This window comes from Aptenodytes patagonicus, chromosome 6 (genome assembly GCF_965638725.1).
Source record: "Aptenodytes patagonicus chromosome 6, bAptPat1.pri.cur, whole genome shotgun sequence".
Taxonomy (NCBI): domain Eukaryota; kingdom Metazoa; phylum Chordata; class Aves; order Sphenisciformes; family Spheniscidae; genus Aptenodytes; species Aptenodytes patagonicus.
Genome location: NC_134954.1, coordinates 43,341,947 through 43,366,720, shown reverse-complemented (window position 1 = coordinate 43,366,720; position 24,774 = coordinate 43,341,947). Strand labels below are relative to the sequence as shown.

Below are 24,774 nucleotides of genomic sequence, written 5' to 3'. Positions count from 1 at the left end.
CGAGCCGCCGCCTCCCCCAGCACCGCCTCAGGCCCGGCTGAGGGGGCCGAGGGGAAGGAGTCTCCTCATGGGCCTCAGCCCGGGGCGGCGCCCCTTCAGCAGCAGCCCCGCGGGCCGGACGCGGCTAAGCAGGCGCACCACAGCGGCAGGGCGATGACTCGACCTCCCTGTCATGGAGGACACGCCTTCCCCCCGCAAGCTACCGGCTGGGGGAAGCCCGTAGGTACGTTCCTGACCTCCCCGTAATGGCTCCCACGACATGGCGGATGGGCCCTCCTCGGCCTGGCGGAGCGACGACTAGCCAAGCTCCTGACCTTCCCAATATGGCGGCCGCCCTCCCGCTCCCGGTGGCGGCCAGGTTGTGTCGCCAGCCCGCCCGCCCCGCCTCCCGGGCGGTGGCGCGCCCCGCCCCGCTGTGCTTGTGTGCGCGGAGAGCCCGCGGGGGGAGGAGGGCTTCACTCCGCACCTCGGCGCGGCGGAGCGCGATGGGGCGGGCGGGCCGCCGGCTACCCGCGCTGGCGGCGCTCTTCTACGGGGCGCTGGCGGCGCTGGTGCTGCTAGGGGTGCGGGACGTGCTGTTCCTCTACGAGGAGAACCGGTGCAGCATGACCTACATGTACGAGTACCCTGAGTATCTGGTGAGTGCGGCGGTGGGAGGCGCTGAGGGAGCGGCCGGCGGCGTAACAGGTGGGAACCCGCCAGTCCCGGAGCGCCGCCGCTGTGTGGGGTGCGGCGGCCCCGCGCCGGCCTCGCGCCGCCCGGCGGCCGTTGGGGCGTCGCCACCCGCATCGCCGCGGCCGGGAGCCGCTTGTGTGAGGCGCAGCCCTCCTGTGGCTGCCCTCCTCTTCCCTGCTGCGGCGAAAGGAAAACAGCCCCGAACGCGCTCAGCCGCGGGAGAACAGGCGACTCCTGACTGCTCCCGTAACTTTTGGGTTAGCTAACTCGTCGCTTCCTGTGGCGGCCTCTGCAGAATGGCGAGCTGTAAATGGGGCCAAAAAGAGCTTTGGCTTATTTGAGAGGTCGGTGTATTTGGCAAAATGCGCTGCTTTGGCTGCATCGTATAATGGTGCACCTTGGATAGCTACAGAAGGGAAAAGCTGTCTACCTGTAATGAGGTGTTTCGTACTGCCACCTGTACAAAAGAAAATGAATAGAAAAGCTTCCAATTTTCTAACCTGTAAATGCCTGTAGTTACCTGTAGTCCTGGTAAAACCGGTCAAAAGCTCATCCAAGCTTTTGCAAAGGACGAGGCTGGGCCAGGTCCTCTGACAGCACTCACAGCACTGTTAGTGCCCAGGAGGTTAAGTCTTGTACTCCTTGGTCCTTTCTGTGACTTTATAGAGTGTGACGCAACTAATGTGTCAAAAAAGTGAATTCAAATATGAATTCAAATGTGAGTGTATTTCTCAAGCTAGTGAACAGTAGTGCAAAGTCTTCTCGGCGAGTGCTTTGTAGGTGCCATGGTCCCACAAAGTATGGGAGAACTTGTAAACCTGCCTGAAGTCCCCCTTGCTTTGCTACTGAAGCCTTTTAGAAACCTGTTTGAAGACCTCTTTGAAAACCTTGGATCAGTTTGAGAGAGAAGACTGCTGATGGAACTGTTGTTTTCCAGACACGGTATTATGGCTTAATAGCGGGAGGATGTTAAGTATGTGAGTATATGTAGGTTCACTGCTAATACTGCATGCAGTTGTTAGAAAACAATTTGTCTTTTTAATAGTAGTTCTTACTACAAGATTTTCTGTCCTATTAAAAGCATCCCAAAGCATAATTTGTTGGCTCCCAAACATTCATTTAGCATTATCTAGGATATAATCTATGTTGGAAAAAATATGAAGTATTCTAGGTAATATTCTGTTCTGAAGTAGGTTGCAAGCTGGCTTGCATAGTAAAGAAAATCTTGAAGCAAAATCTTAGTACCTAAATTGGTAATGAAGCAGCAAGTTAATTTTTGGATCTATTAACCTTCATTTGCTAACCTTGACATAGTTGTGTTGGCCTACAAAAGAGAACCTTGGTATAGCTTCAAGGGTTGTTCTGTCAGTGCTGTAGCACAAAATTGTTTAAGCAGCTATAAAGACTACATGGTAAGCTTTCAGATTTCCTAGCAGCCAAAACCTACTTCAGCTTCAATCTGAAGCCAACCAACGGAAAGTTACTAGCAAAATCTGTGTGATGTTATTGGTGGTTGCCTGAAATTCTCATCTGCTGCCACACATCTTTCATATTTACTCATTATGTCAGGGCTTAAATTCTAAGCATCATTAGGTAAGTGTTGTGCTGGTAAGAGATGCAAGGCTTAAGGCTAAGCAGTAGTTCCATTCAGGAGGTGCAAGTCGCAGCTGGCTCTATTGCCTCTCAGAATTTCTGTGCCCTGAATAATCGCTTTTACCGTGTGGAAAACAGTACTTGGGGCAGGGGGGAAATTATGAATTTGTCTGGGTTTGCTAAGGCATTATACTTTTCAAGTACCTCTTTATTGTTGGAGGGGTTGTTTGTTTAATGTCTTTGTAATGCTGGCATTGGTAGGAAACCACAAGGTAGGAATTTCGGGTGAAAAGTACCTGTCCTCCTTTCTGGTTTGGGTATCATGTTACAAAACAAGTAACTATTGCAGCAATTAAACATAAGAAGTTTCATTTCTTTTGTGTCTAACGGTGTGGGTTAGCTCACAGTCAAGCTAATACTAAGTAGTGGAATTGGTTTGGATTTTTTTTTTCTCTTTTGTACTTAACCATCTTTTTTTGCATGAGTTGTAGAATTGCAGTATTTGAATTTAACCTACCCTTGTCCTGTTCAGCTAAGCTTGGTGAGAGATTCGGAAGTTAGTAATGAGGACTTTTCCACATAAGCTTAATTTCTTTGGGAACCAGGGTGAAAAATGAAGCCTATATTGACATTGTAAAAAGTTACTGTACCTCATTACAACCAATTATATAACCAGTGTCTTGGGAATTCAGAATTTAAAACCGCTGTCATGGAACATGAACATCTGTTTTCCTTTGGAGTTACGTGTTGTCATTTTGTTACAATATTTGAGCACTGTGATTTACCGAAAAAAAACAGTATTTTGGTAGGACAGTTCTCATGGATTGTGTAGTTTTTGCTTTTGACATTGACCCAAAGAAGGGCAGCTCGTTAATTTTGTTCTGTAGAAGTTTTCAAAAAGACAATGAACCAGGAATATACTGTGGAAGAACAGTTGATTTGATCCATCAGGAAGTCAGATAAACATATCGTGATGGCACTCTTAGTTTAGTAATGGAAACTGATTTTAAGGTTTTTTCACAGAATTTTGAAAGCCTTTGAAAAAGAAGTAGTAGAGAGGCATGAGAAAGACACAGTGAGGTCAGTGAAGTTGGAAAGGCGAGATGATGGAAAAAAGGGAAAGAACATTGAAAGGATGATCTGAAGACATAAGCCCTGAACAAAGCTTAATGTTTTTTGTTCACAGTGAAGGAATTAAACACACACTCTCTCTCTCTCTCTGTATTTTGTTATAATATATTATATAATATTATAAAAATATATATTTATATATTATAAAATATACATTTTAAATATGTATATCAAACATCATAAGAAGAGGTTGCAAATAACCAATATGGCAAACAATTTGAAGGGTAAGGGAGAAAGGAAATAGTCTTTAGCTGAGGAGAGACAGAGAAGAACGGGGAAGGGAAAAGAGTGTGTGTGGGCAGGGAATTAAAGCTACGTCACCTTTACTGTAGATGCAGTTGAGAGAAACAACTGAAATATCCGAAGTAGAGATGCTTCTATTTCAAGAAAGCAATTAAGAGAGGCTTTAGAGAAGATTTCTGATGCAAAACTGGGTTTAGTTTTGACCTTCCTCTGTAAAATAGTTTCCTTAAAATATAAATTATGCCTTAATAAATTCATTTTTTAATTATCTTATTTGTCTCTGAATTGTCATAAGTAATCAAATGCTAGAACAAGTGTATTCGCATTAATAGAAATTTTTAAAATCTGTATCTTAGAAACTCAAAATTATAAACCAGCCAACCTCCATACAGGAGTTAATTAAATGTTTTCTTGCTTACTACTTATTTGGTTTAAAGCAGTGTCATACGGCTGCAAGAGTCATAACTTACTGGTCTAAGACTTAATCATCACCTAGCCCTCAGGTTCAAAGATATTTTGTTCTTTTCTCTTTGGGAATTTTTAATCTTGTGAATAAGTTATGTGACAGGTTAGGTGGTTAGTTGTTTGCTTCTTTGTTTTAATACAAGAAAGATGGCCTTTTTTAAGATGACAATTGACTGTGTAAATTGGATCCCGAGTTGTTACAAAACCAGTTTTTTTGTCACTAGGCCACATAACCGAGCCTGAAAACAACAACAACAAAAAGCCCCCGAAGTATCATGGGTTTATTTTTTCTGATGAGCCATATTAAGGTGGTTACTACTATTGTTTAAATTCCCATTTCAGGTTACATCTCTAAAAATCACCTCAGAGAATTCACACTGCATCTGTAATTTACCCTGACATAATAGTTGTCATCTGACAGTCACCTACATAACCCTGTTCTCGAGATTTAGCTTTGGTATCAGGTGCAGTAGCATATCCTTGTTCTGAGTTACGTGGTATTGGAAAGAGTTCCAGAACCATTCAGGTGCAGTAGGAATAATTAGGATCACTCATGTGCCCCAGTCTTTGCTCTCAAATTCTCATGTCCTGGGAGAAGTGGTTGGGTTTTGATGTGCCTTTCCTCCCTCCCCCTCCCCCCCCCCCCCCCGTAGTGTAAGGCTAGGTTTACTTTACGAATGTGCAACTTTAAAAGATACATAATTTCATTCATTTGCAGTTTGTTTCAAAGCCAGTTAAAGTTAATAGCTGTTTTAAGTAACTGCAGTCACTCATTATGCACAGTAATACCTATTTAAACAAAATACTTGATGCATTAATTATTTTTTAAAAGCAAAACCCAGAACCCAAAATACAGAATTCATTCTGTATTCTTTAGACTGTAATTTAAAACAATGCATGAAACACAAGCCAGATCATTTAAATTACTGAATAGCCACTAGATTTTCTTGTTTGCAACAAATAGACAAGGTAATTGTTTTCTTTTTAACTTTTGCAACAGAAAATAAAATTACCGAAGAAAACAGCCAAACGATACCCAGTATATGAGCTCTATCTCTATGGGGAAGGGAACTATGCCGAAGAAAACAAAAATCTCCTGTTGACAGGAATTCCAGTTCTCTTTCTTCCTGGGAATGCTGGCAGTTACAAACAAGGTAAGCATTTAGCTAAGTTATAGGTATGTTACAAAGAGCTCTCCTATTTATGCGTTACTTAATGGCAAGAAGTTTTCTGTTTGAAATAATATCAACAAAAGTCATAATGGTTGATCGTATTATGGTGCAGATATCCCTGTTAGTCCGTGGTTAATTGCAAACAGTCAAAAGACTTCATTTTTTGTTTCAAATCAGTTGAACAGTTGAGCTATAATATTTTTCTGGAGTAAGACTTTAACTTTTGAAAGCCAGAAATGGTACAGTTTATGCTGTACTATGGCAGCACTGCACCCTTGCTGTGTTTTTGATTGCAAACATCTAGTTGGTTTTGATTTGAACAAACTTTAGTGCAGTTATGCCAAATAAACCAAGACCTGAATTTGATTAGAAGAAACTGAACAGGCTGCCATCTGTGATGTGAAGTAATTATATGCTATAGAAATAAGCATCATCTTGTGGCTTGCCCTGTAGCTTCATTATTTCCTACCTCTTTACGTAGTGGTGTTTTTTCCTTAGCATCATCTTCTCACTTTACACATAGCCTGCTTTTGTTTTCCAGGTTATTCCCTCTTACGCGTCTAGGCTCCAAATGAAAAGAAGTAATAGTTTTAAAGCATTTTTATTTTTCATTGTAAATACCAAAGTTAGTAGTTTGATGAACATGAAGTAATGCGTTTAAGTGTTTATTCAAGTATCTGGTATTTCTTCCAGGCTGGGTTTGTCAGACCGTTATTTTTGTTCTCTAAAATGTGCTTTGAAACAGTTAGTAACACTCTTACAATGTTAGCCAAATTGATGTGTATGCATGGGGGACAACCCCCACAGTCTAAACCCTGATGTCTTACTGTGATAATTTTTCCTTATATTTGCACCGAACGTGATGATTAAATTATCTGATTTCAGAGAACCTTTACAAAGTTATTTTCTTTGAGAATATACCCGCTTAGCTTATAACAAAGTAAAATATTTTACCAACTCATACTTTCAGAAAACCCATACAGGCTTGCAGGCACAATAGTATCCAAAGAAGATTATGAACATAATGATTATGAGAGATACCATATGGACTTTTGTAATTGTGCATAAAGTATTGCAAATCTGAATTAATGCTATCTCTAAAATCACGGCAGTACATCACTATGCAGGAAATAAAATGGTACTTTCAGACTATGTTAGGAATTAAAAGGAAGTATATGAAGAGAAACTTAAACTAGGTGAGTAGAAGTACTACATGCTGTGGATATAATGTGCCACTTAAGATCAGTAAATATTTAAATATTTATTCTTTGTTTTGAGAAATTGATTTAGGGAGACTGGCAATAAGTCATATGTTCATTTTTCAAAATCTTTGTTAAGATAAATTGTTCTGCCTTAATCAGTGGCTCAGAATAGTTTTTGGTTTATTATGGAATTTATGAAAATTCGTATTTCATTCAGAATTTATTGTGGGATAACACATTTTAATTCTGATACCTATATGAGCAGAGAAGGTGTTATTATTCTTTTCGTACTTGTTTAAAATATATTCCTATTCGCTGAGCAATGAAGACGGAAGTGTTGCTGCTGCCTTTGCTGGGTTTGTTATTTTGATGTGTTACAGGCACTTTTGAAACATGTTAATTCATCATCTTTCATGGGCACTAAAATGAACCTTTTAAAATGTACAAAATTCAGACTTTGACTAAAAGATGATGGTCGGGTTTAATTGTTGGGAATGAACCTGAGATTGGGAGAATTGAGATCCTGAGTTCTATTTAGGAATCTGTCACACGCTTGCCTTGTGATCTTTGGCAATGTTCTTGTTCCTTTTACCATGACTTCCAAGGTATAAAGTTGCGATAAGATACTTCATCTTTTAAATACTTTTTAGGTCTTTTCAAACCATTTCAAAGATGTTCTTATTGCTTATTAGTTTTAGATAGAATTGGTGAAATGATCGACTACAAATTAGATTTATAAATTTCATCATGCTGGCTGTTTGAACATATAAAGCATTTCATAAATACTTATTTCCAATTTCATGAACTTTGCTGAAATTTGTTTGATATGTTAATTTCTATAGCAAACTTTTCCGAGAAGGAGGATTCTGTAGGCTGCAGATCTCTGAAACTGTCACACTCTAGAAGAATCTTGCCTCTCTGTGCTGGATTTGGGCAGACCTTTCTGGCAATCATTAGTTTATTTGCAAAAGTATATGCTCGCTTTTGGGACTTTCTCTTTTATTTTCTTCTTTCCCTATCGTGCTTTTTTTATTTGCAGCCGTTACCGTTCCCATCCTGCCATGTCTGTGTGGAAACTTGGACAATACTGCACTCAGAAGGCTGTATTAAATAGCAGCCGGGGTTAGATGGAGAAGACAGGTCAGAAGCAAAACCTTGTAAACAGAACGTTTTCTCCCTCAAGATTTTAGGTGGAAAAGTGTCCTTTGGGGTTTGGTTTTCCAATCCCCCATACATATCTCGGTGGTATTTGGGAATGTTGTCCTAGACTAGATGGTCTTCAAAGAAATTTTAGGAAAGCCTAGCAGTAGCAATGCCTCTAGGGTTGAAGTCAAGACTGCTCGTTTTGCCACCTTGTCCTGGTGGCGGTAAGGAGGTGCAAATGAGATGAGAAAAGCAGCCCTCAGGTGGAGGAACATAATCCTTGATCTTGTATAACTTTTTTTTTTTTGCCATAAAATATCTCTGTAGTCAGCAGTAAACTAGGTCGCATGGTTAACTGCCATGAGCATAGTGTGCAGCTCTTGGTAACTCATTCTAAACTTTCTTTTCATCTCATGAGGTTTGTTCTTTTCCACATTCTTCTGTAAGCTCTTGTTATGGTATGTTTACTAATATTTTTTTATCAGAGGGATTCTTATGAAAATAGGAAATAATTATTTCTTTTCTCATTTTACAATTTGGTTCTGACGGTCACTGGCTGATACTTTTGCTCTGATTATTTATATCTTCAAATCTGTTTTTGTAAAACAAGTGTGCGTATTAGAAAAGAGATTGACATCCAAAAGCAAACATTTTCATCCTTTTTTTACTTTTATAAATGACTTGAGATGAACAATGGATTTAAGATAACATTTGTTTCTTAATAGATTATATATTTATGTCTTTCTCTACTAATGACGGTGCTAAGCAGTGGCTATTAGACTGTTCTAATTGATGTGGTTTCTTTTCCTAGTACGTTCTCTTGGCTCCATTGCACTTAGAAAAGCAGAAGATGTTGACTTCAAGTATCATTTTAATTTCTTCAGTGTCAACTTTAATGAGGAGTTGGTTGCATTGTATGGTGGTAGTCTGCAACGACAGACCAAGTTTGTGCATGAATGCATAAAAGTAATTCTTAAGTTGTACAGGGTAAGTAGTGACATATGCTGAATAATGTACTTGCATTTTGGAATGGAATTCTGGGCTGCCTTTTCTGCTGGAAAACTGAAGAATGATGAATCAAGGGAGGGAGAATTTATAATGTGTAGATAATTGAATGTGATAATAATGCAATAGAGAAGTGCTGCTCTTTACTAGATTTTTAATGCTTGTGATAATCCCAGAGCCTTGGTGTTAGATCCTATATTGTGTTTCTAAATAAATACTTCCATGTACAATGTATGCTTTTTTTGTAGTAGATATAAACTTTCCCTAGCTTATTAAAATATTAATGTAGCATCACCTTACATCCAGTTTTCTCTAGGAAAGTTCTTTGATAGCCTATGTCCCTAAGAGTATCAGAAATTAAAATAAGCTGAAGTTTCTTATGCTTACACAGGCTATATAATACTTCCTTTTGAGCTGCAAACTTCTAGTTAAGCACGTTTTTTGAGATAGTAACTAAATTTATATTCACTTTGTAAACTTGTCAAGTTGCTACTAGTTAATACTATCCTTGAGATGACATAAGTTAATTTTGGGGAAAAGAAATGTACAACTGATAACCATAGTTCAATGTTCAATGTTTTTGATGTGTCTAATTACTCTTTGCTTTTTTGCTTAAGGATCGAGAATTTGCACCGACCAGTGTTGCAATAGTAGGTCATTCCATGGGTGGTCTTGTTGCAAGAGCATTGCTTACTCTGAAGAATTTTAAGCCTGAACTTATAAACCTCCTCATTACACAAGCCACACCTCATGTTGCACCTGTAATGCCTTTAGACAAATATCTTACCGGTAAGTATTGCAGGTTATCTAATTACATTGTATTTCTTTATTGATCCTCTCAAGCATTGATTCTTGCAAATCAACAGCAAAACGTGCTGTTTTGTTTACTGTGATTAATCTATTCCTTTGTTACTCAGGTGGTTGTGTGAAAGCACTAGGATACAGAGAGAAAGTAAGATATATAAAATGGATTATGTGTACTTGAGCTTCTGTGCAGGGCCTGGAGCTCTCAATAATTTGTAATTTTAGTAAGTTGCAGAGCATGTTACTAAATTTGTAAGCTCTCCAGCGAATGACACTTTTCCTTTCTTTTTTGTAAAACTTGACCTCTGTAATGGCTTTCTTTATCAAATGAATTGCCGAAATAGAGTTGCTAAATTTAATGTTTGTCATGCCCAAAGGTTGGGGGGGTGAGAATATTGAATATAGATACAATTACATATTTTATATATATTTACATAAAAGATCATATTTTCTGCTCACCTAAATAACTGTGGCATAAAAAATGAAGTGTAATCATTATGCATGTACTATACACTTCTTGAAAAGCTAGATTTGACTAAACTATACCGATGAAATATGTGCTCTGATAATTGTGCTGCTACATGTAGATATTGAGGAAACTGGTGAAGGAAAGGGAATGGACACTTATTTTCATTATTCTCTGTGGCACCCGAGAGGAATAGATTATCTTTAGCTGCAGAATTTGATTTATTGTGCTTGTATTAATTCTCCCTCCTACAATTGATTGCAATGCAATGCTTCTTCCTTGCTGACTGTTTCTGGACTGTGGCTGTCCTTAAAATAAATCTGTGGTTTGCTACTCATCCTGGTTTTGGCTGGGATAGACTTAATTTTTGTCCTAGTAGCTGGTGTAATGCTGTGTTTTGGATTTAGCATGAGAATAATGTGATAACACACTGATGTTTTAGTTGTTGCTAAGTAGTGCTTACACTAGTCAAGGACTTTTCAGCTTCCCATGCTCTGCATGCAAGGAGGTGTACAAGAGCTGGGAGGAAGTATAGCCAGGACAGCTGACCCAAACTGGCCAAAGGGACATTCCATACCATATGACGTCATGCTCAGTATATAAAGCTGGGGGGAGTTGGCCGGGGGGCTGTGACCGCTGCCTGGGGACTGGCTGGGTGTTGGTCGGCGGGTGGTGAGCGGTTGCATCGCTTGTTTTTCCTGGGTTTTGTTCCTCTCTCTCTGTTGTTGTTTTCCTTTTAATTACAATTTATTACTATTTATTATTTATTATTAAGCAATTATTAAACTGTCTTTATCTCAACCCACAAGTCTTCTTACTTTTGCCCTTCCAATTCTCTCCCCCATCCCACTGCGGGGGGGAGGGTGAGTAAGCGGCTGTGTGGTGCTTGGTTGCTGACTGGGGTTAAACCATGACACTACTTAAACAATATATGTGCTCAGCTGATACAGAAAGTGTAAGTGTGTCTGTCTTTGCCAACTGCTACCTCCTTGGGGTTAAACAATAATTTTCTTTCCTTATATGAATCAAAAGTGATAATTGGAGCTTGAATGCCTCTAGGGGGGCTTACAGAAACTTCTAGTGAAATGTTTCTGTATCTTTTTTTGTATACCAAATAGACTTATGGGGAAATTGTGATTGATTTTAATATATTTTATAGATTTTTATACAGCTGTAAACAATCATTGGATTCTAAAGGCCCAAGATTTAAGAAATTTAACTACCCTTTCTGTGGCGGGAGGATTCAGAGATTACCAAGTTCGTTCAGGACTGGCTTTTCTACCAAGATTGAGTCAACATGACAGTGCCTTATCTGTTGTGGTAAAAAAGCAAACTATTTTTTTGATTTTGCATGGAGCTATGTTAGATAGCTATTTATGTAATGCATGTATCGGTGTCTAATTATAGTCTATATGTGCAGCATAGTATGACTAAATATGAAAATACTGCATGTGAAAACACAAAGTAGATAGTGTACAGTTATAAAATCATAAATAGTTGATGTACTATAAATGAGTGTCCACTGGAAGACGATGTGTTGGGGTGGATTTGAATCATCTACCACTTTGTACTGTGTCTTCTCGCCACCTTCTTGCACCTTTTTAGTTTCAGAACTCAGGTTTTATTTTCCTGTGTTTTTACAAGAGATGTGTATGTGGAGACTGACAGATGCGCAGTATAGGAGTAGACTGCTGGTTTGAGTAGAAAAAGACAGCTTTGGCTTTGAGCCATCTTTTTGTATTTATTGTTTTTCAAAGAACTTAGGAATAGAAAGGATCTACTGGATCATCAAGTCCAGTCTTCTGCTTTTGCAGGCATCTATCTCCTTCCAAAATTAGTCAAGCAACATTGTAGAAGCAGTTAGGTTTGTGATTCCATCCCCCCACCGTCAACCTGTTCCCAACATGGAAGAAGCTGGAAAACACTCCTCAGTAGGAAGAGAATTTGTAATTTCTCACTTCCATTTACTGCGCAAGCCAGCTTTTAAATGCATCTGTTCTGACATCAACCTGAAATGTTATCTGAAATAGTTGTCATTCCCTTGGTGTTTACCTCCCTGTCCATTGTACAGAAAGCTGTCTATAAATAGTCTCAGCTCTGATTCTGCTAGGTTAAGAAGATTAACTCTGCATTCCCTTTGTCCTAGTAACCGTTCTCTGCATCTGCTCTACTTTCATTTCTCTTGAGTGTTGGTGACCAGAATTTTGCATGAGATCTCGTGTAGTGGTACCAGTTCTTTCTCATGTTTTTTTTGTTTTTTGATTTGTGGGTTTTGGGGTTTTTGTTTTCTTTTGGGGGTTGTTTTGTTGTTGTTTGGTTTGTTTTTTTCTTCCTGGCTGTACTAATACTGTAATGTATTAATAGTTCATAGCTTACTTGAATCAAGTTGTACAGCTAGGTGATGAGCTCCGTTTATGGGAGGCGTTTTTGATATTATTAGTCCCTAAAATGCAATACATGCAATGCATTTATACAAATGAATAGCTTCAGATTGCCCAGTTCTTTCTGCGTGCTGTTCTGATGCTCCTTTCTGTTGAGGATGCCCTTGCTTTTTCAGCAGCAGCTTTCATTGGCATGCTTCTATTCTCATGTGCCAGGATCACTTATTAAAATAGTAAGATTAGTCATAGAAGCAGTCTTTGAAGAAATTTTTGGTAATTTTCCTCCACACCGTTATTTGCCCTTTCACCATTAGTCTCTGCTATCTAACAGATAACTCAGTAATTTTGTTTTACAAGTCCTGTTTTACAAGAGCTTCAGCCCTTATAAGATTTTTGACTGAAGAAGTCATTCTATTGTACCCTAGTCCCTGAAACTCTTAAGAGAAATACTATTCTTTTTAATAATTGCACAAATATGTTTAAATAAGGAGGGGAAAGGCTTGCTTAGAATTTTAAAATGTTGACTACTAACAAAATCTTAACTTTTTTTCCTTCCCCAAACAGAGCTCAGCTGTGCCTAGAGCTTGGGCCTCAACAGACCATCTCTCCATAGTGTGGTAAGCTAATGGAACAAAGGTTAACTGACTGACCGTTCATCCCTCTGTTCTCTACTGTTATCACATTATACAATAATTTAACTTCAGCATAGTATTATTATGATGTCTCTTCTGACCACTTTTATTCCCCTGGATATTCCCTTTCTAGATTTAATTTTACTTACTCTGTCTTCTAGGTGCAAAGAATTGATCCTGGCTACCATTAGGGCTTTTTTTGATCTCATAGATGAAAATACAAGACAGGTTTGTATATGTGATCTCCTGTATATTTCCCCTTCACACTTTCTTATTCCATCCCAGAATGCTTAATCAGCACGAATATCACCCTATTATACAGAAAACTCCTTTTTGATTATTCTAAGTCATACTGAGAAAACTGTTGCTGTTTTGTACCAGACACTGAAAAATCCCGTGGCTTTGTGTTGTTTGACCAATGTGTCAGAAATAATTAGGTGTTAACTCAGGTTTTATTATTGACTGCTTGATGCTTTATAGCTGGGGTGTGGACTGAAGTTTTCTTCCATAATGCAGCAGGTTTAGTTGACCTTGCACCAGGATAGATTTTGCTAGCTGTGTAGCTTTGAACGTAACCTCTCAATGTGTGTTCGAGTCACCTTCTCTGACTAGTATACAAAGGGTGAAAAACTGTGATAGTTTAACTCAGACATAATACTTCTCAAACTTCCCCATCTGTTGTCATCATAGTGGCCAGCACGTTTGTGGTGTTCTTTTGCAAATAGCACTTACAAAAATAGAATGCAAGTAAAATACTAGCATATTAGTTTACCTCTAGCTACCATTATTTATTGCTTTTCTAAATAAATATCCTGCATCTTACTTTATGAAAACTGTTGGAGAAATCTCCCATTGTACTCTGTTCTCTTTCTGAAATGTTATGTAGCAATAAACATGAATTGGAATTAAGGTCCAAGAAGATGAAAATACGTAAGAGCAGAGCCCCAGACATAGAAGAGGAAGGCTTCCAGGTGGTTTTTTTGTGGCTGTTTGGGGCAGACTTATCTAGTTTCTTAGTTGTACTCACTTTAACGTGTGATTTAGAGAGACAAAAAGGGGGTACAGTTGTTCTGGAGTTGACTGGCAGTATGCTGGAGGGTAAAACTTTTCAGAAATCAGTTCTAATGGCCACAATTTTGAAAAGCTGAACAGACAAAAATAAGTCCTGGAAATCTGATTTTGAAAAAAAAAAAAATCAAAAGAAAAAAACTGAAACAAACAAAAAACCCCAATGCCAAACAAAAGCGAATCCTAATGTAGCTCTACAGCTATTTGGATGCTTGAAATATTAAGACGGGATGTAGTGAGCTGGATTTGTGAACTCAGACTAGTAAATATAAATGTGAGAATTTTTCCTAAACTCTGGCATAAATGTGTTATTTCAGGAAGAATGCATGTATGTCTACAAAGAAGGTTTAATAGAATGGTTTTCTTGCGGTAAGAGTAGGCAAGGATATAAAAATCCTAAAAGTTTTAGCTATGCTTTATAATATGTGTAGACTTTCTGTATCGCAGTGATTGACTATTGATGGCACTTTGTTTGGATTACTGAATTTAGAATAGAAAGTGTACCATGTCTTCTAACAACCTCTCCTGCCTCTCCTCCCCAAAACTGTATTGCTAGCTATGATCATGTGATGATTGTAAATCACAGATTCATAAAATAAAATTTGACAATATGCTCTATTTTTAGATAACTGAGGATCCAAAGAAGAGAATGTCTGTACTGAATCACCACTTTGTGAGACACCCTGCAAAGATATTTGAGGAAAATCCTGAAGCTTTTACGGAACTCACAGGTGTGCAGCAGTTTTCCTTTGAACAGGATTCAATGATACTCCTTTGTTAATAGTTAATCTTCTCACTAACAAACTTCTGGAATACATTTTTGTCCTTCTTCAGACATTGCTAAAATGATATATGGGTTATAGACCTAAACTATCGGCTTCTGTGTGGTTTCAGCACTAAAGAGGTTAAAAGCGGTAGGAGCAAAAATCTGTCACTCTTATATGGCTTAGATTCTGGAGGATGAACAGGAGTCATATTTACACCAGGGAGTCATATTTACACCAGTAGACAATCTCAGAAATTGGGAATAGCTGGATGTCAAAAGTACAGTCTAATCTACACTTACATCCCATGCTTGCAAGAGGGATAGTATGGGTGTTGTAGAGCCGTTGTGTTAGTTTTGTGCTACTCATGGAAATCGTGAATATTCAGATCTGCTTCATCAGTGACTTCCTTTTTTTCACGACATGGCAGAGTAAAATGGACTGAACGTTAATGGTTTCCTTGTAACTGCTAAGAATGCATAGTTAAAGGTGAGAAATTTTGACTGCATGGAGTCGTGGGAACTATACAGAACTTTTGCAGGGCACAGCTGTATTCCTAGTTTTTCTGAAGTGGGCTGAACCATTTTATGAAAACCATTTTATTTCAGGAATTGTGTTAATGTAAGCTATTGCAGAAGTACTAAGGTAGCTTGAACTTTGGTGTCCAGTTTTGGTAACGCTGGTATAAGAAGGCATTTAGGCATTGACATATACTGAAGTGAGTATGGAGCAGAGGACCACCAAAATGGTTAGCTCCTGGTGCATAGGACATGGGGGAGAGAGGATGAGTGAACTGGGTTTTTTCACCGTAAAGAGAATGCTAAAGGGGATGCTGTTGTTGTCTTCAACCACTTAATGAAAGATTGGAGAGAAGGTGAAGCTAGATTTTTCTCAAAGGTGCACAGTGATAACACAATAGGCAGTAGAGTCCAGTTACAACAAAAGAAATTCCAATTAGATACTAGGAGAAAGTACTTTACCAGGAGGGTGGTCAAACACTGGAACAGGTGCCCAAAGAGGTTGTGGAACTGATGTGGGGTTTTTTTTTGTTTGTCTTTTTTGGGGTCAGTTTTTAGCAATAAGGAAGAATGTTTAAATTGGATTTCGTGTTTGCATCTTCCTATTTGTGGTGACCTCTTGACACTTAGCTAAATTTCTGTGATGAACTTTTTACTCTAGTTACGTAGAAGAAAGATATTAATCTTAGAATCATAGAATCATTAAGGTTGGAAAAGACCTCTAAGATCGAGTCCAACCGTCAACCCAACACCATCATGCCCACTAAACCATGTCCCTAAGTGCCTCATCTACTCGTCTTTTAAATACCTCCAGGGATGGGGACTCAACCACTCCCCTGGGCAGCCTGTTCCAATGTTTCACCACTCTTTCAGTAAAGAAATTTTTCCTCATGTCTAATCTAAACCTCGCTTGGTGCAACTTGAAGCCATTTCCTCTCGTCCTATCGCTTGTTACTTGGGAGAAGAGACCAACACCCACCTTGCTACAACCTCCTTTCAGGTAGTTGTAGAGAGCGATGAGGTCTCTCCTCAGCCTCCTTTTCTCCAGGCTAAACAACCCCAGTTCCCTCAGCCGCTCCTCATAAGACTTGTTCTCCAGACCCCTCACCAGCCTCGTTGCCCTTCTCTGGACACGCTCCAGCACCTCAACGTCCTTCTTGTAGTGAGGGGCCCAAAACTGAACACAGTATTTGAGGTGTGGCCTCACCAGTGCCGAGTACAGGGGCACGATCCCTTCCCTACTCCTGCTGGCCACACTATTTCTGATACAGGCCAGGATGCCATTGGCCTTCTTGGCCACCTGGGCACACTGCCGGCTCACGTTCAGCCAGCTGTCAACCAACACCCCCAGGTCCTTTTCCGCCAGGCAGCTTTCCAGCCCCTCTTCCCCAAGGCTGTAGTGTTGCATGGGGTTGTTGTGGCCGAAGTGCAGGACCCGGCACTTGGCCTTGTTGAATCTGATACAGTTGGCCTCGGCCCATCGATCCAGCCTGTCCAGGTCCCTCTGCAGAGCCTTCCTACCCTCGAGCAGATCAACGCTCCTGCCCAACTTGGTGTCGTCTGCAAACTTACTGAGGGTGCACTCGATCCCCTCATCCAGATCATTGATAAAGATATTGAACAGAACTGGCCCCAAAACTGAGCCCTGGGGAACCCTGCTTGTGACCGGCCGCCAACTGGATTGAACTCCATTCACCACAACTCTCTGGGCCCGGCCATCCAGCCAGTTTTTGACCCAGCGCAGAGTCCACCTGTCTAAGCCATGAGCCGCCAGCTTCTCTAGGAGAATGCTGTGGAGACAGCCTTCTGAAGGCTGTCTTCAAAGGCCTTACTGAAGTCCAGGTAGACCACATCCACAGCCTTTCCCTCATCCACTAGGCGGGTCACCTGGTCATAGAAGGAGATCAGGTTGGTCAAGCAGGACCTGCCTTTCATGAACCCATGCTGGCTGGGCCTGATCCCCTGGTTGTCTTGCACATGCCTTGTGTGTGCCCTCAAGATGAACCGCTCCATAATCTTCCCTGGCACCGAGGTCAGGCTGACGGGCCTGTAGTTCCCCGGATCCTTCTTCCAGCCCTTCTTGTAGATGGATGTCACATTGGTAAGCCTCCAGTTGTCCAGGACCTCCCCCGTTAACCAGGACTGCTGATAAATGATGGAGAGTGGCTTGGCAAGCTCCTCCACCAGCTCCCTCAGCACTCTCAGGTGGATCCCATCAAGCTCCAAAGACTTGTGAGTGTCCAGGTGGCATAGCAGGTTGTTAACTGCTTCCTCTTGGATTATGGGGGGTTCATCCTGCTCCCCGTCCCTGTCTTCCAGCTCGGGGGGATGAATGCTCTGACGATAACTGGTCTGCCTGTTAAAGACTGAGGCAAAGAAGGCATTAAGTACCTCAGCCTTTTCCTCATCCTTGGTGACAATGTTCCCCCCCGCATCCAATAAAGGATGGAGATTCTCCTTGGCTCTCTTTTTGTCATTAATATATTTGTAAAAACATTTTTTGTTGTCTTTAACGACAGCGGCCAGATTGCGTTCTAGCTGGGCTTTTGCCTTTCTCATTTCCTCTCTGCACGACCTAACGAGATCCCTGTACTCTTCTTGAGTCGCCTGCCCCTTCTTCCACAAGCGGTAAACTCTCCTTTTTTTCCTGAGTCCCAGCAAGAGCTTCCCGTTCAGCCAGGCCAGTTGTCTTCTCCGCCCATTCTTCTTATGGTGTACGGGGACAGCCTGCTCCTGCGCCTTTAAGACTTCCTTCTTGAAGAATGTCCAGCTTTCCTGGACCCCTTTTGCCCTTCAGGACCGTCTCCCAAGGGACTCTCTCAACCAGCGTCCTGAACAGGCCAAAGTCCGCCCTCCGGAAGTCCATGGTTGCGGTTTTGCTGGCCCCCCTCCTTACTTCACTGAGAATCGAGAATTCTACCATTTCATGGTCGCTAAGCCCAAGACGGCCTCCGACCACCACATCTCCCACCAGTCCTTCTCTGTTTGTGAACAGCAGGTTGAGCGAGGCACCTCCCCTGGTAGGCTCACTTAACCAGCTGCGTCAGGAAGTTTTCTTCCACGCACTCCAGGAACCTCCTAGACTGTTTCCTCTCTGCCGTGTTGTATTTCCAGCAGACATCCGGGAAGTTGAAGTCCCCCACGAGAACAAGGGCTAGTGATTGTGAGACTTCTGCCAGCCGCTTGTAGAATGCTTCATCCGCCCCTTCATCCTGGTTGGGTGGTCTATAACAGACTCCCAAGCAGGATATCTGCCTTGTTGGCCTTCCCCCCCTCATCCTTGCCCATACATACACTTGCCCATACATACACTCGACTGTATCATCATCACGATCGTTGAGCTCTAGACGATCGAAACACTCCCTAATGTACAGAGCCACCCCACCGCCTCTCCTTCCTTGCCTGTCCCTTCTGAAGAGTGACAATTTGCATTGTTTGTATCTCTGATCTCTTCATTATTCTGTCTTATTCTTTTTCTCCGACACATCTTTAAACTGCTGCTCTTTTCTTGTAAGTGTTACTCACTTCATCGTTGACTTGCTTCTACACAAGTTTCTGTATTAGTTTTCTTAAAAGGCTGACAGGAACAAAGACTGGGGCTGTTTCTAATGTTGCCTCAGCTTTAATCAGTCACTTACCCTGTAATTACATTAGTATCATTCAGTTTCTTATTTGTTTTGTTGCCTTGAGAGCTTTGTTTCAAGATCCATAGGGGTTTTATTTTACAATTAATATGTAGTAATTGGATCCTAGGGTTTTGCTGTTTCCTGTGAAACTGGTGATAACTGTTGCATGTAATTCTAAGCAGTGGCAATCCTGAGTGTTGATTAAAGCTTATAAAGTTTACGGCCATTTACAGATAAGAGATAAGACCTTGGAGACAAGTAAAAAATAAGATATTGGAAATAAGGATAATAGTTCCTGCAGTATGGCCTATAAAAACATATTTATTTTTAGGAGCTTTCGTGTGGATTACAGTCAAAGCCTCAAAATGGACTTACTCACTTTACAATGTAAGTAACGTTTTTTTTCCTCATTGTGTTTTTATGGTTTTTTTACTAATGAGCAATTTTTTTTTTCTTTTAAGGATTCTGATGGAAAATATTTCACATTTCCTCTTGCAAGCCACAGAAAATCATACAGTCATGTTTACTGTGAAAACAGTATGTTGGTGAGAAAATACTTCTTTAGTGTCTGGAGTTTGTTTATAAAGCTGTATTTTTTTAATTTAGATTTGCTGCAGTTTTAAGACAGTCTAATGAACAGTTGTTGAAATTACCGACATCCGTTTACATTCACAGCCTAATACATTGTGTTAAATGTACTTCCTGTTTTAGCGTGTCACACTTAGTGTTCAAGATCTGAAACCTTCAATGCCACCTGAACCTCAAATGTTTTATTTTTGACACTCTTATGGTTAGCCCCAGATTACTTTCTCCTTTAATTTAGTGCAGTTCTGTATTGATGGTTTTGAATGAAGAAGTTATTTTTAGTGCTGCCAGGATTCAGCCATACTTCTAATTTGGGAAAGCTGTCTATAGGTTTGCTTTCCCATAATAAAATTTAAGTGAGCCTGAAAGGCTTCCACTGAGCAGTGGAAGCGAATGGAAGCCAGATGAGAAAACAGCACCTTCTCAGTTGTCTCCTCTATTGAGAGGAGAGGCGATAACATGCTTTTCTTATATTTTTAGCTCAGGACACAAATTCAGGCAAAATTTTTTTGAAATTTTTTAAAAAATATTTTTTGAAAGGAAAGAATGTAATCTCTTGGCAAACTGGAGATGGATAAATATGCTTTTCAGAATTATGTGAGTATTTTAGATTAGTGGCAAGGAAATTGAGATGCTTTCCCGTTCCATCCTGCCTGTCCCTGTTGCCACTCCTCCCCTTACCAAAGAAGAGGTTTGTACACCATTGTAAAAAAAGATTGTATATTCTCGGTGCTTTTCTAATTGTCCTTCCCAGTAGCACCTTCAATATTTACACATTTGTTGCGATCTTAGTTGTGCTTTAATAGGGTAACTTTTGCCTTTGTTATAATAGTCCTGTCTTAAAGACAGGACTCGTACTGCTTGAGGAGGAGAAGGTACAGAACAATGTCTGAGATACTTGCATCGTGGTGCTATCGCTTCAGAACACTTAAATTCTCGAGGCGGGGAGCAGTACAACATTAAAAATCTAAAGTATTCCTCGACTACTTAGGATAGTACCTTGAGACGTTTCTTTTAGTTAGAAAAGATGAAACTCTAATAAAATTGAATTTTTACATCCTATGTAAGGCAGATTTTTTTTTAAGAGAAATTATGAAAGTTTGCTTGCTTAACCTTGTATTTGTTTTTAGAAAATGTACTGATTCATAACTAGAAAAGGTGGCAAATGGAAGTTATTTAAAATGGGTCCCATAACCCCCACTTTTCACTCTTATGCTTCATCTTTCCATTCTTGTAATTGTAATTCCAAGATTATGATATCAGACTTTTAATGGAGGATATCACTTACTGTTAACACAGAAGTCTGACTGTGAAATGAAGAAAAAAAAGTTGGTGCATATCTTTCATTCTAAATAATAGAGGAAATCTGAGAGAGACTGTATTTATCATCATCTTCGCTTTGACACTTCAGCATTTGACATCCTTAGAAGAGTTTGGTCACTATAGTGACAGCTGCTGCAGACACAATAGAAAAGGAGTGAGATGGAGATGGAGATGGAAGTTTGTTCCTCTTTTTAGTAAGTTAATTGCACCAAGGTTCTGCTATCGGAGGATTTTTAGAACAGTTGCTGACATCTGGTGTACTGAAGCAGCATATAGAAATTTTTGAGAAGATTATCAGCATTAAATCCTGCATTGTTTGGAGTAAAGAATTGCTATTTTTAATATATTTATAAATACAGTCACACATAGATAACATACTATTTTATGGTATTGACTTTACAGGACACAAGTAGCTGGATTTATGGCTGTGTGAACAGTAATTCATCGATGTGGTGAGTATAAACAGTTCCTGTTCTTTATTCAAATGGATCTTGTGAGACTACATGTGAATTTAAAGAATATAAAATATCCTCCTCCTTAGGAAGGAAGAGATTGGGAAGAAAAGTAAAATTCTTACTGTGAATAATTCATGCTTTCTGTATCACCAAGAAAACAGGAAAGAATAGGTTTTCTCAAAATTACTGCATGAATGCAGAATAAAATAGGTGAAGTTTTTCTTCTTTAAGCTATATTTTTGACCTTCATAGCAGTGAAAAGCTGCTCCTGTTGCTCTACATGCTGTGCTGGATTCCTAAATTGTGTGTGTTTTGGAGCATCTCTTTAGAATCCCATGACAGAAGACATCAAATGTCACTCAAAGCCTTCAGAAGAGTGGATTGAAGCATCTCTTTTATTTTTTTCTTATGCCAAAATTGCTGTTGTCATATGAAAAACATTTAGAAATGTGGGTGACTTAGTGATTATTTGAATCAGGTCATTATAACAGTTACAAAATGGATTTAAAACACTGGCTTAGCTTACATTTGCAAAGTAAGCTCAAAGTAAATTCAATCTACCCTTCAGATTAGGGAGAGCCTCCAGGTGGAATTGAGCTAGCATAGTATTTATCTGTTCTGGGATCTGTGCTGAGGTGTGTAGCCACAGAGTCTTGCCTCCAGCTGATAGCAGGATGTCATAATTACTTTTTCCTGATCCAAGGAGAAGTTGGCTGTTACTCCTTTGTATAACCTTTGATCAGCATCAAGTGCAGGTTAGCCTAGTTCAGGACTGCTACCTAAAACCTCATCTAATAATAGTGTTTTTGCTGCAGACTGTGTCCTGAGGTCGTGTAACACTATTTAGAGAAACAGAAGTATCCTGGTATTCTAAAAATCATAACTTAAAATGACTGAATGAATGTGTTGCAGTTCAGTGTGTTAACTTAATATAAGTACACACCATTTTAGAACTGCTGCAAGCTCTGCAGCAGCTAACAAAATTTTTTGTTTATATGGTATGTTTTAGATGTTCCCTCTTAAACTTTTGATGTTTAAAAGATGCTAATAAAACTGTGTGTTAATTCAATGTCAGTGCTGTTTTAGCTCATTAAGAGGTTTCATTATGTATCTGAATTTGCATGGCTAATAACTGCTGAATGTTTTGTGTATGACAAAGTTAGAACTTTGCTTAACTTGTTTTTGCAAAAACAAGATTTGCAGCATCTGAAATGATTATAGTTTGATAAATTACTATGGTAGCTAACTGCAGTAGACCCAAACTTGTTCTCAATTTAAAATCATGTGAATCCATATATATATAGAGAGAAAAGCTGGTATGTTAATCCACTGTCATAACGTAGTGCCTGCATAATGAATATGCTCATCCTTTAATACGCATGAATTTTTACAGCCTGGAAGCTACTGATTTATCCTGGAGAGCTGAGTTGCTTCCAACCACCAAGGTAAGTATTGTATATAACTTGTAGGAGGGAGAGGCGCTTCGTGGGGTAGTTGCATGTCATGGGAGAAGGATCTGTTCTGTTTACAGCAATGGAGCATGCAGTTATATTCCAGAGGAAGGGGTACGAGAGGTGGACATCTGGGAACTGTCAAGGGGCAAGCTAAGGGTTATGTTCAGTAATGGCTTCTCTTTTTCTTTCTTTCTTTTATTTTTTTTTTCTCTTCCCCCTTTTTTTTTTTTTAAGGTTGTAATACTGAAACTTCAGGACTATCCTTCTTTGTCCCACGTTGTCATTCAGGTACCACCCACAGTTGGCAATAAGGTAAAAAAAAAAAAAAAAAGAAATGCAGAAATTACTTGCTTAGTATGTTCGTAGCTTTCAGATGCTATGACAGAAGGAAAAGGAAATATATTAAATATGTGCAAAGTTACTTTGAGAAACTATAGACCCACACTCCAGTGTGGTTTGAAGGTAACTTCGTTATCTTCTGTAAGCTCAGAAATATTTTTGTTTGATAAAATACCAAATGCAAGGCATGAATAGTACTTGAAACATACAAAGCAGCAGTTCTCAAACCACTTCTTAGAGTTCTTGCTGGAGATTCTAATGTTATTCTTCCTTGTTTTTCTTAATATTCTGATTGCATTCCTGAGTATTTATCTTTTTGAACAGTCAGTTCTCTTATCCAGGGTAGTGGAGAATGCCGTAGATAATTGAAGACACCACATATGGATTCTGGGGAGCGCGGTACAGATACCTCTGCAAGCTCTGAGACCACAAGTAGTGTGGTAGACTGAGTTGTGCAGAGTTTGATAGTTCTGAATCTCACAGATGAGTTGGATATTTTTGTATCAAGGCCTCTCAGGATCCCAGTAAGAGGAACACTTGCAGTGAATCTAAGCAGACTTTGTGTATTACCTAGCTGGGTCTGGCAGGCGTTTCTAGTTAGTCCTGAAAATGGCAGAACACTGAACTTGAATTTAAAGTCTAAGTAGATCTGACATTCCTTTCTGCAACACAAATACAGTCTCTGCATCTGTGGTATAATAATCCATGATCCAAGAAATTATTCACAGCTGAAGTGATTATAACGCTCGCCTATGTGAGTGTGTCTTCAGATAGTTGTGACAGAGACATCTTGCAGTTAAATTAGTAATACACAACGTTCTGGATAAGCAAAGATAGATCACTTGTGAAATGTAACCTGCTAAGTTGTAGTCCAGTGTTAAATCTCGGAAACTGCTTTTAAAAAGTAAACAAATGCTGGATTTACAATGGGATGGAAAATAATTTTCAAGTGAATTAAATACTTATTAGAGATGGTACAATTCATACCTGCTGGATACTTTGCTTTGCTTTTGCATGATTGAACTTCAGGAAACAAACTAAAGGTTCTTTTTGCTTAGGAAATTGTATCCAGAGTTTGGACAAGTCACTCTCCTTTGCATCACCCCCCCAAAAAAAGATGTACCTGAGAAGGAGGGATGTGAACTGCATTCTAGTCATTCTCAGCTGTTTGAATAGCCTTTTGAAGGCTGTTGCAAGTGGGTGAGAGCTAGAGTAACCTGGAAGTCATGCTTAAGCTACCCAAACTTGTGCTGCTGTGTACAGGAACAAACCACCTGCCAGTCCCTATCAGTGGATTGTGGAGAGGTGGCTTTTCAGTATTTGTGTCCTGGACTCTGCCTGAGCCTGTGAATGGAATTTGGCAAGTGCAAAGGCTTTATAGTCTTGTGCTCTGTTTAGATCTGTAATTAATATCCTGAATTGCAGTATACTTTGGACTGTGAATTCTTCAAAGAGGATTCCAGAACAGTACAGCTTCCTGTAACACATCTTTTTTCATTTGGTAAGTATAGCATATTACTTTTGGAAAAAAATGGAAAACTAATATTACTAACATTTGGATAATAAATTTGCTTAAAAATTCCAATGGTCAGGAGGTTTTGGGGGATTTGTTTTTACTAACATTAATACTGCTTTTGTTAGTAACAGACAAAGAATAAAAAAATGTCGGGTTTTTGACTAACATATAGAAGCACATAAGTCTCCTTAGGGGGAAAAAAGAATATCTGAAG

At 39.7% G+C, this 24,774-nt stretch overlaps 1 protein-coding gene across 2 annotated transcripts in view; it reads left to right on the top strand.

Annotated features, from left to right (window-relative positions):
• Positions 1 to 485: 485 nt before the first annotated feature.
• PGAP1 (post-GPI attachment to proteins inositol deacylase 1) overlaps positions 486 to 24,774 on the top strand; it is a 48,058-nt gene continuing 23,769 nt past the window's right edge. The window contains exons 1-14 of one of the 2 annotated variants that reach the window (XM_076342274.1): positions 486 to 638; positions 5,108 to 5,261; positions 8,436 to 8,611; positions 9,247 to 9,418; positions 11,059 to 11,219; positions 12,845 to 12,897; positions 13,074 to 13,140; positions 14,606 to 14,711; positions 19,220 to 19,275; positions 19,350 to 19,433; positions 21,199 to 21,248; positions 22,645 to 22,696; positions 22,940 to 23,017; positions 24,470 to 24,545. In XM_076342274.1, the coding sequence (XP_076198389.1) occupies positions 486 to 638; positions 5,108 to 5,261; positions 8,436 to 8,611; positions 9,247 to 9,418; positions 11,059 to 11,219; positions 12,845 to 12,897; positions 13,074 to 13,140; positions 14,606 to 14,711; positions 19,220 to 19,275; positions 19,350 to 19,433; positions 21,199 to 21,248; positions 22,645 to 22,696; positions 22,940 to 23,017; positions 24,470 to 24,545 (1,438 nt within the window). The remainder of the gene's footprint in view (positions 639 to 5,107; positions 5,262 to 8,435; positions 8,612 to 9,246; positions 9,419 to 11,058; positions 11,220 to 12,844; positions 12,898 to 13,073; positions 13,141 to 14,605; positions 14,712 to 19,219; positions 19,276 to 19,349; positions 19,434 to 21,198; positions 21,249 to 22,644; positions 22,697 to 22,939; positions 23,018 to 24,469; positions 24,546 to 24,774) is intronic. The other variant, XM_076342276.1, reaches the window with a different exon arrangement.